The sequence below is a fragment of the Oryzias latipes genome, chromosome 16, assembly GCF_053564925.1.
Source record: "Oryzias latipes strain Hd-rR chromosome 16, Olatipes_Hd-rR_3.1".
NCBI classification, from domain to species: domain Eukaryota; kingdom Metazoa; phylum Chordata; class Actinopteri; order Beloniformes; family Adrianichthyidae; genus Oryzias; species Oryzias latipes.
In genome coordinates, this window is record NC_136252.1 from 22,145,745 (window position 1) to 22,157,907 (window position 12,163).

At 38.3% G+C, this 12,163-nt stretch overlaps 1 protein-coding gene across 11 annotated transcripts; it reads left to right on the forward strand.

Moving 5' to 3' along the window:
• Positions 1 to 825: 825 nt before the first annotated feature.
• Positions 826 to 11,675, forward strand: arnt (aryl hydrocarbon receptor nuclear translocator). Of its 11 annotated transcripts, none has more exons than XM_078933161.1 (21): positions 826 to 1,017; positions 1,147 to 1,167; positions 1,800 to 1,893; positions 2,031 to 2,069; positions 2,811 to 2,861; positions 3,695 to 3,908; positions 4,825 to 5,038; positions 5,153 to 5,255; positions 5,503 to 5,568; positions 5,742 to 5,827; positions 5,929 to 6,005; positions 6,542 to 6,676; positions 6,771 to 6,845; positions 7,052 to 7,203; positions 7,404 to 7,529; positions 8,075 to 8,156; positions 8,691 to 8,863; positions 9,184 to 9,385; positions 9,487 to 9,667; positions 9,742 to 9,869; positions 9,959 to 11,675. In XM_078933161.1, exons 2-21 carry the CDS (start codon positions 1,149 to 1,151, stop codon positions 10,040 to 10,042), a joined length of 2,301 nt encoding a protein of 766 aa, XP_078789287.1. In that variant the 5' UTR covers positions 826 to 1,017; positions 1,147 to 1,148; the 3' UTR covers positions 10,043 to 11,675. The 11 variants fall into 11 exon arrangements, with proteins under 11 accessions (XP_078789287.1, XP_011483638.1, XP_078789288.1 ...); XM_011485336.4 differs by having other exon boundaries at positions 7,407 to 7,529; XM_078933162.1 differs by having other exon boundaries at positions 7,407 to 7,529; positions 9,490 to 9,667.
• Positions 11,676 to 12,163: the final 488 nt, after the last annotated feature.

Consider the following 12,163-nt stretch of genomic DNA (forward strand, 5'->3'; position numbering starts at 1 on the left):
TTAATGAAATTGTATTTTAATATTAATCTTTTTTATTACACTTTAATTGAATATTAATGAAAGAGGTGCGCCATTTTTGACCGACCTGTTTGGTTATTTTTGTGGATCTGTATTCAGGCTGAACATTGAAGTGGTGCAGTTATTCATTCACTTCTGTGCTAGAAAAGCAACATTTTTACTGCTAGACTTTTAGGGCCAATGTCTAACATTGAAAAACAACTGAACCAACGTGTCAGAATTCAACTTTTTCACTTCCCTTTTTATAGGTATTCCATAACGCTTTGAGTAAAGACATTAACCAGTTTTTGAAAATAAATTAACACTTTAATTTGACAATTAATCAACTTAAAAATTGATCGATATTTTCGATTGAAGAGTGCATTTCTCAGGATCACCTTTGCCATGCAAATGACAAAAAAGAGGAACAGAAACACTTTAAAAAATACAGGGAAGTAACTGTACTCAAAAGAAAAATGTTTTAACGTTATTTGTTTAATTTATAATACACATTTCTGTTGGAAGAGGTAGCAACAAAGTTGTGTGCCAATTAAGCTTATTTTGTGACTAATAATCAAGAACTTTCCAATATGTGTCTTCAGTCAGAAAATAATTTCAATCTAGATAAAAATGTAGATATTGAAACAGCACAAATTATATATATTAGTTCCCTTCAAAATAAAAAAGGAAAATACTAAAAAAATAAAAAAGTCTATAGTTTATCGTTGTATTCATCGAGAGTTGTTTCCTTGGTCTCTTCGCATGGGAAAAAAATAGTTTCCTGGCAAATGACGTCATGAACAGATACCTGCGCAGTGTCCAATAGGAAGAGAGGAAACGCGCATAGTTAGAGCTATCACAGCTAGAAACGACATCTTAGGCAGGGGGGTTTAAACGGGGAGAAAGCAAATAAAAAGGGAGCCGCGTAGGTAAATAATTAGTTTTATCCGCGTATTATTCCCACAACCGCTTAAATGTAACACAAGCCATGGATTGAAGCCTTTGTAACCGAAAGTGAAAGTGCGTAAGATTTTTGCACAACTTAGCCTACTACAGCTAGCTTAGTTAGGGGGAGGGGCATAGGGTAGATTTTTTTGTGTAAATATCTTTGCGTAACTTAAAGTTATTTGTTTATGTTATTTCACACAGACATGACCTCTTCGAATCAAGGTAAGCTACCTTAAAGATTGTAGTGACTGTTAATTTATTATTAGTATGCAGCTGTTGCTTGTTTACCAACCATTTCTTTACTGGAAACTGTCTTTTCGATAGCGTGACAGCATTTGCTAAGTTAGCTTAGCATTAAGCTAATGCTCCACTAAGCACTGCTTCTCTTGTGACATAAATCGTATTAAATAACGGAGGATTTTTGTTTTGTTTACCGTTTTAAAGAGTTTTACACCATTTCCTCTTTCTTTGGAGAAGAAAAGTTAACAATGCTAACGCTACTAGTAAGTTAGCCGTCTGACAGGCTAAATCTGGATAACAACAGCGGCCAGATGTTATGTTGTTAATTGTTTGGGTTGTAGTTTTGTTCTGGTTCGTGTCTATCGCTGATTACAATCACAGGGCTGTTGTTTATTTCGAGTACCTTTTTTTCTCCCCCTTTTTTAAACATTCCCGTACTCAGGCTGTGTGATCAAAAACACTTAAAGTTAAACTTAGCACATCCGAGTTTTTGTCTGGCACTTTTGTACTGGTCGCGGTGAGCTGTACAGTAGTGTGTTTTAGCACTTTAGACTCAGCAGGAAATCATCGGTCCTCCCTGCCACATTGTCTTTCTGTGTGCGTGGTATTAATAGAGTTGACAGATCCAAATCTGGGCATGGGAGCAAGTGGGACACAAGCAAGTGGTGGAACTGTTGTACCGAAAGGAACCAACAAAAGACGAATTACGTAAGTTTGGATTCCCGATATGACTTTAGCAGATGTGGGAAATTCTTGCTGACTGCTCTGTTTTCTTTCTTAATAGTCGCAATCAGATCTGCGGTGGGTAATATTGCAAGTAGTAATTTTAACTCTTTATGTTCCAGGTCAGACTTTGAGGATGATGAAGGGAGCAAGTTGTTCAGGTATTTTCCTCTTTTTGAGCAGTTTTATTTTAAGTATTTCGTTTGCCATTTATTAACATTTTCTGCAGTTAATTAAATCTGCTTTCATTTAATTTACTGTTCCGAATTTTCAAAAACATGCTGAATGTGTTTGGAGAAATGGGTAGAGATGCAGCAAGTCTGATGCTTTTAAGTTCATTCCAAACATGCAACAGACTCTGTCTTTACTGCAAATATAAGGAGTGGCACAGAGAAAGTATTGTTAAAAATAAGTTTATGTTTGAAGAAAAACACAAGGGTTATGGTTCCTGCTGATGGATAATAACATTTGTAGTAATGAAAAGGGATAGTTTTGTAAAAACTACAAAGTAAGCTAAAGCTAGTTCAAATGTTCAGTCCCAGTGTAATGTCAGGTTTTGAAAATATCAAGTTTTTGCAGCATATATATGGATACTCTGGACATTTGTTGTGTTTCAGAGAGCGTATTCAAAAGCTTTCTTAAACTATCATGTTAATAAACTTTCTTTTTCAATAACTATCTTTAGGTGGGATAATAATTGATTAGTTGATTTTAAAAGCAAAGTGTTTCCCGGTTTTCAATTGAATCTGTTACTTAATAAATACATAACAAAATACATAATAAATTCTACAATTTTTTAATGAAATTGATGAGCTGCATTTTTGTGTAACCAAGGCAATATCTGCATGTTTTGACTAAACTGATCTTGAAAATAACAATGTTTTCATTTTTTCTGTCTTCAGAGGTGATGATGACACAGGAGGCTCCAGCAATGACAAAGAGCGCTTTGCCAGGTAGGAAGAACCTGGAGGAGGCATTACTCCAAGAGCACTGAGCACAGAGAATGGGAGGATGTTAATATAAGACCTGCCCATACTCTACTTCTTCACAATATTGAAATTTGTCCTAGACTTTATTATGGTTAACACCATTGAGCCTTTGTTTTAGAAGGCTGGTTTCATTTCCAGGTTTGAAGAAGATCAGAGTTTTGCAGATAAGGAAAAACTTGCCAGGTATGGCATGTAGAGCCAAGGACGAGGGCTCCCTTTCCTTTGCCTGTGTCATATGTGTAGTGAATGCTATGTTCATTTACTATCCTACTCCACAGGGATCCTGGCAAAATAGCATTTTGACTGCACACAATTTAGACATACAATTTGGCATTCTTTGTGCTTGCTTTGATGCCTGCCAGAAAGCAGCTGGTTATCCTTCTCTTCATAGGCTCATGTGCCACTAACTGCACTGCTCAGTGTGTCAGGGACATTGTTCTTTGTAAACTGGTAAATCTTTTCCTCTGAGCAATCGTTCGTTTTCTCTATTTTGTCTCCCACCTCAGGACAGCTGAAGGGTCTTTCTCTTTCTGCACTTGCTCTCCTTTCTCACTCAATTTGGCATAAACAGGCCAACCTTTCTTATCATTTTATGGACCATAGTTTGCATATTATTTTTGAATTTCCACGTTTTCTCTCACCGTCCCTCATTTTCAGCTACTTTTCCTGATTTGCCGACCTGCATCAAAACATTGATTCTGAACTCTACTCCATGTTGCCCACTGCTCTCCCTTTTCCCCCCCATCTCAACCCTTCCTCTTATCTCCATTTCTTCCACCCTCGTTCCTTCATTCCAGGGAGAATCACAGTGAGATTGAGAGGAGGCGGCGGAACAAGATGACTGCCTACATTACAGAATTGTCAGATATGGTTCCCACATGCAGCGCGCTAGCACGAAAACCGGACAAGCTAACCATCCTGCGAATGGCCGTTTCTCATATGAAGTCTTTGAGAGGAAGTGGAAATACCAATGCTGATGGATCCTACAAGCCGTCCTTTCTCACTGATCAGGTCAGCATTGCATAAGAAACATTCAACTGAGAACAGATCTAAAGTATTAGCTAAGACTACTTAATGCAGAGTTGAGTGCCATTCAGTTCTATATACAGGAACATCTAAGAACATGTAGAATATGATTAAAAGGTTTGCTTTGTCATGCTTTTCGATAAATGAAGTTTCTATTTCAAATAGAATAGCCACAAATATATTAAAATGTTTCAAGACTTATTTCTTTTAGCTTTGATTATTAAGGATTGCAGGTAATGCAAAATTAAAATTTAATGTCTCAGAAAATTAAAATATTGGGGGTGGCAAATTTCGTAAGCTCTTGTGATGTTGCATCTTAATAGGCTAAAAATCCTCAAAACACCTTTTTATTTAGACTTAATTCCATAAATATATTATAAATAAACAGATAAATTCAGATAAGTATGAAGTTAAGGACACTTTTAAGATGCTGGAAAGGCTTTAACATTTTTCTGGAACCTGATTGAGAAGTTCTGGAATTTTCACTGAGAGGAGAAACGTGAATCCTGTAACCTGATTGTTGGCTCCTCGCTAATCTTCCCTTTCTGTTTCCACAGACTAGCATTGATTTATAATTTGTATACTAAATTGTATGTTTTTTTAAACGGAAGTTTCAAGTTTTTTTTTTATTATTTATTTTTTTAATTTGTTAGAAGAACCTATAAATTCTCTTTTGTGCCTCCAGCGTATATTCAAATATATGTAAAGTAAAAACAAGTCCCTGTTGACACCCTGATGCACACAGTGGTTTACACTTCACCCAGGTCAACTTTGAATATAGAAGACTATAGTTTCTCAGATTTAACTATTTTGTATTTACATGAAATGAAGGAAAACATGTTGAATGGTCATTTTCTCTGAAAAATGAGCGTATTCTTACGTGTTTATTCTGTTTCAACAGGAACTAAAACATCTAATCCTGGAAGCTGCTGATGGCTTCCTGTTTGTTGTGTCCTGTGAGACCGGTCGCATTGTTTATGTCTCGGATTCTGTGACACCGGTCCTGAACCAGCTACAGTCTGAATGGCTCGGCTCATCCCTTTACGATCAGCTCCACCCAGAAGACACAGAAAAGCTCAGGGAGCAGCTCTCCACTGCAGAGAATAACAGCACAGGTATCAGCAATCGACAGACTGAAGCCTCTGTGGAGGAGGCTATAGATGGAAATCTGGTGCAAAAGAGAAATATCCAAATTTAGCTTTAAAGTTTTGTGTTATTTGCGTATCAAGGGAGAATGTTGGACTTGAAGACTGGTACTGTGAAGAAGGAGAGTCAGCAGCCATCAGCGAAAATGAGCATGGGAGCCCGGCGATCTTTCATCTGCAGAATGAGGTGAGAATTTCATCAGAGCTAATTATCCAGCTCATTCTTCCTGAATATATCACTTTGGACAAGTGGGTCATCTTTTGAAGTTCTTTATACAAAACCTTTAAGCTTTGATTTTCGATGTCCATTTCAAACATTCTGCCTTTCTTTTTGTTGAGTCCAATTAAAAGAAGTCTCTTTCTTTCTGAGATCTTGAGCGATTCATTAAATATTCCCTTTTATACCTTTGTTTTTTTGCTGTGCCTCTTTTCAGATGTGGAACATGCCCTGTGGAGCCAGTGTCGATGAATAGACTCGGCTTTCTAAGAAACAGAAACCGGTAATTTAAACAAAACTTTTTTCTTCTTATCAAAAATCAATGAAAACGTTGCCGGCATAAGCGCTAAATGAAAAATAAAAACTCAGCCGGATTCACTGAACTGTTTTATTGTTACCACAGTTGTGAGGTCAATCAAATGAAGTCCTTCTTTCCAAATACTTTCTTCTCGCCAGAACTGGTTTGGGTACGGCCAAGGATGGAGAGCCTCAGTATGTAGTGGTCCACTGTACAGGATACATCAAGTCTTGGCCTCCTGCTGGTGAGGCCTTTAGCCCCCAAAAGTTCAAATACACCATTTAATTTGCTTTGCTTATTAAACACCTTGGGTGAATTTAACTTAAAGGAATAATCATTTTTCAGGTGTGTCTTTAGCGGACGATGAAGCGGACAATAATCAGGGGAGTCGCTACTGCCTTGTTGCCATTGGAAGATTACAGGTATGGCAAAGCTCAATAAATGAAAAGTCAGAACTTACTAGTCGTTACATTTCTTTTATTGCATAAAGTGTGGCAGAAAGGCAAATGAAATGTTTTTTATGGCTGTGAAACAGTAGACGTCTGGTCTCAACTGACAAAATATTCCAAGAATTGACGTTGATCTAATAGAATTGTCCCAAATCAACAGTTCAGTCATTTTACTGCAGGTATAGATCAACAAATATGTGAACAAACAGTAATTGGTAGTGTTAAGAGGCTGTTTCTTGTAGGTTAGGTAGATTATTGCTGTTTTTTTGTTTTTGTTTTTTGCATAGCAGCTGCAGTTTTTTTTTATTAAGTAGCTGCTGGGATTCATTCATTTTAAGTCGACCTTTTGCTCTTGTGTTGCTTTGTAACAGCACTGCAAAAAGACATTTCAAAGTAATTATAATCAGATTTTATTTTATTTTATTCATCTTTATTTGGGCCATTTTCAATTTTAATTACAATCTAATAATGATTATTTATTTATATATATTTTCTCTTTTGTTCTTAAGGTTACATGTTGTCCTGGGGAGACGGACCCTAATAGTCTCAGTGTTCCGGTGGAGTTCATTTCTCGCCATAACTGCCTGGGCATTTTCACCTTCGTAGACCATCGTTGCCAGTCTGCTGTTGGGTATCAGCCCCAGGTAACAAAAGCGGGATCGGTAGTCCTCCTAAAGCATTCTGGCACAAATCGTTTTTTGGTCATGCAGGGTCATTGACACTGGTTTCTTTTTTCAGGACTTATTGGGGAAGAATATTCTGGAGTTTGCCCATCCTGAAGATCAAGGGTTGCTAAGAGACAGCTTCCAACAGGCAAGTGCTTGGGAATAATGTCAACACATTACACATTCTCTAATTGTTGTTATTGAGAAATAACTTGGTACTTTTAGAATTAAGTATTTTAAATTCAGGCAAAAGTGGTGTTTAAAAGTCAAATAATAGCAATTTTCAGTGGTTTAATGAAGATGAAGGCAGTGTAAAGATGGTTTGTTTACTTATTTGTGATTGCATGTCTTCAGGTGGTGAAACTAAAAGGCCAAGTTCTGTCAGTGATGTTTCGGTTCCGCTCCAAATCAAGGGAATGGATCTGGATGAGAACCAGCTCCTTCACTTTCCAGAACCCTTTTTCAGAGGAAATTGAGTATATCATCTGTACAAATGTCAATGTGAAGTGAGTCGCATTTGCATCCTCTTTTATGAAGCAATAGCAGTTGTGCGATGTGACCGCATTGTGTCATTTGTCTAGACGCACACAATTTACCTTTAGTTCCTCTTGCACTTCAACTGCAACTCCTTTTTATTAAACCACACGCTTATTATCACTCTCTTCCAAACACTTCTCCTCTGCACCCGACAATGATTGTGGGGAAGTAGAAACTCAACCCAGGATCCTCACACCCCCACCCCCTCCCCAGGGGCTTCGATGCCCCCCTCCTTAGGCCAGAGCAGCCCAAATGGCCGTCCTGCTGTGCTCAGCCCAGGTCAATTAGCCAACAGGTGAGCTCAGACCCGAGGGACTGCGCCTCCTGCACGGGAGAACAGGGTCTGCTTCTTCATGGGACATTAGGAGTGTTTCTAGGAGACTACAGTCCTTCTCAGTGCTTCCCACAGAATCAGGTTATACTTGTGGTGGATACATTAAGGCTGCCAATAAAGTTTTCTGGCACCCTGCCCAAGTCGTAACATTGTGTGGGAAACTCTGCTTCTGGTTTTAGCTTTTTTTATTCAACACTGGGTAACTTCCACTCCTTTGTTTTCATGCAATAACACCTCCAAACTAAATGGGAGACTGTGGCATCGAAACATTTCTATAACTGGTTTTAAACATAGTCTTTTGCGTAGTTGGTGTAGCATGCTGGCTTTATCAATGCCAAACTCGCCTTTCTCTCACTCCTGTACTCTGGTGTTGCCATGGTGATCGGTGGTGGCTTGAGTCCTTTCTCTGTCCAGGTGTTTTGGATTTTGCCCTCACCAGTGAAGGACACAATGGAAATAAGTCTATTTTTAGTGGACCTCAAAGCAGCTATTGTTTGCTTTTTCAGACAGTTGCAACAGCAGCAGGCAGACCTGGAGGGAGGCGGGACCAGAGACGCACTGTACGAAGCCGGTCCAATCATTCCACAGGTAAGTGGATGCTTTTGGAAAGGGATTTGTTCATTTCAGTTATTTACGTTTTATATTTTTCTTTATTAACTAATGATTCTTAATGAACAGTTATTATAAAATATATTTTCACTCTCAAAAATGTATTTCTATCCTCTTACTTGGGGCACTCTTATATATTCTTACACACTTATACTCTTAACTACAAATCCTTTGCAGTTCAACCCTAAATACTGCAGAGTAATGCAAAAGTGAACCATTTGTCTACACACCAGATTCTGTATCAAAGAACGACACATAACTTGTTCCACATCCTAAAAAGCATTCATGAAGACTGAAGTTGAGTTTAATGTTGATCTGATTTAAATGCTACTTTGTTCAGACTCAGGGGAAAGGAATATCCTGTGATTGAACACATGAGGCAGTAGGAGTATGTATGTAGTTTACTGTTTATGTTTAGGTGTACAACACAGATTCATCCATAACGGTGGACGTTTTCAGACATTTCATGTTTGAGTTTGACTTGACGTTCCTATTATAACGACTCATCTTCAGATGCCAGTAACGCCAGCAGGTCCAGACCACAACAAAAGCCTTGAAAAGTCAGAGCTCTACCCCCCAATGTTCCAAAGTCCAGACCCCACAAAGGCCATGTCAACCACCTCAGCACTCAACACTCAGATCTACGCAAACAACTTTCCAGCTGCTCGTTCCAATGACGCTTACAGGTACGGAGTCTGTTGTGCACACCTTTTTTTTTTAAAGAAAGTTCTTTAGCAAGTTTTCTGTTCTGTGACTTTTCTATTGAGAGAGGCTGAAGCACTATAAGCAACTTCTTACCTTAATGAATGTCTACTAGTATGTTTTTGGTGGCTGGTTCTGGTGGTTAATATGCAATCACACACTGCTCCTCCTTCCATGTTTACAAATGTCTCAGTAAGTTTCCATAGTTTCTTCCTCAGTGAATGATCAGGCACCATTTGATGTTTGGTTTGTTTTTAAGGGGGATTTTGATGGCTTATTGCCTTCTCTATACAATGTGTTTTAGGCCAATCAGTATGCCTCAACAGATGGCCCAACAAACACAGTCAGCACCGTCTGGCCACACAGCAGGACAGCTGTTGGCTCAGATGTCACGTCAAAATGGATCCTCTGTGAACCCATCCAGCGCTTGTAATCCTCTGCACGGAAGCACCACAGCAGGATGGGCTGGAGCTGGAGCCAGTGTCAGACCGCAGTTTAACAACCAAGTAAGTCTGCATTAAGATGATCTGTCGGACTACGGTAATTTGAATTTTCAACCTGCTATGACGGCTGTCAGAGACCACCTGACTCTTCCTGTTCTATCCAGCAGGTGGCTCCACAAGCAGCAAAAACCATGTCGCCACAGTTTTCTTCCATGGGAGGATTTGGAGGTAATTCCTCTGCCACCTTTGGCCAAATGCCTACAGGTGCTGCTCCAGCTCAAACCAACAACGGAGCAAACTATCCAGACATGACCGCGCGTTCCAGCCTCAGCACCAACGGTTATGGTAGGTAGACAGACAGCTCCAGGATTGTTTCACCCGTCTGAGTTCCTATGATTCAGCTCTGTGCTCTGCTGCAGACGGCTCTCAGTCCGGCGCTCAGTTCCCGTCTCGAGCTGCAGAGGCGGTGTGGCCTCAGTGGCAAGGCCAACAGAGTAATGCAGAGCAGCATCGTCACGCTCAGGACAGCCAGCAAGACATGTTCCCTGTAAGTTATGGAGTCCTTCAGGATCAGTTGGGCTCTTTTAATGTCTTCATTTAAAAATAATCAGCTTTTTTTTCTTCTATCCAATTCAGGATATGTTGTCTATCCTTGACCAGCCAGGCAACTTCAGCAGCAGTGACTTTGGGATTCCCCTCTACCCTCAATACAATGAATAAACTGGTTTGTGTCATGTTTTTCTTTGACTTGATGAATTTTGTCCTCTTCAGATCCACTGCTTTTCTGTTTTCCTGCTTGTAAAAGTATCGTTCTTTTCTTTCTTTGCATTGCTTTCTTGTAAAATTGCACAACTGGATAAAGATGGAGGGAGCTATTACTGCAGATGTATACATGAAAATCAACAAGTTGCTACTGAGTAAATCATTATTTTAGACAACAATTCACCCATCATAAAGAATGCCATAGCCTAACACTGCTCAAACCTCAATAAGTTATGGTAAAAATATGTCATATACAATATATAGATGTTTTAAAACGCACAATCACTCTTGAATAGATTGCACAAAGTCACTCTCCCACACTCTGGAAATTATTCAAGGAAGTGTAGACATACTCCAAATCCTTTGTGTTCTAAATGTGTTTTTCTCAGGCAAAGCTTACCAGAAAATAGTACTTTTTTGCCCCTTTTGCATGTAAACAAACAATTTAGAAATGACAAAACTCTGGAAAAAGCAGGGATTTACATTTGGAATTAGTTTGAACTCGATCAGCACTCCACTTTGGATCAGTTTTAGATCAGCAGCGTATCCCTGCATGACTGGACTGCTTTCATGGAGCACTTCAGCAATTTTAGTTTTCGGATTTGAAATGTATAAATGAAATATAAATCTATATATACATGGGTGAAGTCACCCAAGAATTCTATTTTTCTTTTGCCTTTTGAGAAGAAGTCTGCTCTTTTTTTTTCTGGTGAAAGTTGTACTTGAATCGCAATTTTGTTTGTTTTTGTTTTCTTTGTAAGGAGCTCTCATTTATAAGCAGTAAGCATGAGTGTATGATAAATACAACATAAATGTTGGCCATGGTTCTAGGCTTTCTGTCCCATATAATTTAACTTTTTCTTTTGACCTGATTATCTTGTACATGTAGAGGTTTTTACTTGTTTTATGAAAGAAATATTAAAAAGAAAATCAGCGATAATTAAAAGGCAGGAAATGTGGATCTTTAAAGCCATTTTTGACATTATGGTTTCATTATTTTTTTTTTTTTTTTTTTATTGGACAACCTAATGTTTTATCTCGCTGATTTATGTCTGAAGTATTTGTGCTTGACCTAAGCTTCATCCTCCGGTTAGTATTTTATGGTTTGATCAGGGTATTCAGGATTGAAATGGAAAAAGCAGCATTGAAAACAAAATGGACCTAAAAGAATGTCCCAGTGTATTTTCAGTGTCTTTAACTCTGTGAAATTAGGGCAAGAATTGAACCAACAATTTCATTTTGACAATAACTTTGTGGGATGAATGTTAGTGCTTATACAGCTTCTGATTTTAATGTTCTGAAAGTTACAGATGCTGAATGAAACATTCAAACGCGTAGCTTTATACCTGCCTGTCATTTTCAATAGAATGGTATGGTGGTGATTGTGATTTTATATATATATATATATATATATATATATATATATATATATATATATATATATATATATATATATATATATCTATCTGAGTCCTCTATTCATTTTTTGTGTGTTATAACGCATAGAAACGGATATATAAATGTACTGTATATGTTTATGAAATTTCAAACAAAAGAAATACTTTTTTGTAATAAATTGTTATATCATGAATGAAGGAGTAGAGTTATAATTCAAATTGAGGAGCAGGAGACTGTGATGTCATCTTTTTCTTTTAGTTAATCTTTTAGTTAAGCCTACCCGTATGTTCTTCTTTCCTTGCGATATCTAAGGTTTCCATGTTTAACCGTCCGTCTGCTTTCACAGTCGGACTGATGACAGACAGATTGGCTATGTTGGGGTCAGCTGGTCTTAAAGTGTTTTTTCCGCTTTGACTCCTATTTTTCTTCAGTCCTTACAACCCAAACTCATCCCAGCTATTTGTCTAATTGCCCTCTTTTATATTTAAGTGTAGAAAATTCACCTTCCCCTTGTCGTTTGTGGCTTCAAAATACAAGCAATCTGCACTTTCAGCCAGATCAGTTTTCAACCCCTCTCAAGTGGATTTGCACAGAGTAGAGTATCTTCTTTCCCCCCCAAGTCTGTCTCTTAGGTGTTCTTATAAAAAATTAGGCAGCACAATTATTCACGCTGTGCCCTCA

Coding starts and splice junctions, on each gene's coding strand:
- arnt (XM_078933159.1), top strand. CDS start 1,131: ATGTTATTTCACACAGACATGACCTCTTCGAATCAAG. Junction 5,256..5,502: donor TCTTTCATCTGCAGAATGAG/GTGAGAATTTCA, acceptor GCCTCTTTTCAG/ATGTGGAACATGCCCTGTGG. Junction 9,668..9,741: donor CCTCAGCACCAACGGTTATG/GTAGGTAGACAG, acceptor GCTCTGCTGCAG/ACGGCTCTCAGTCCGGCGCT.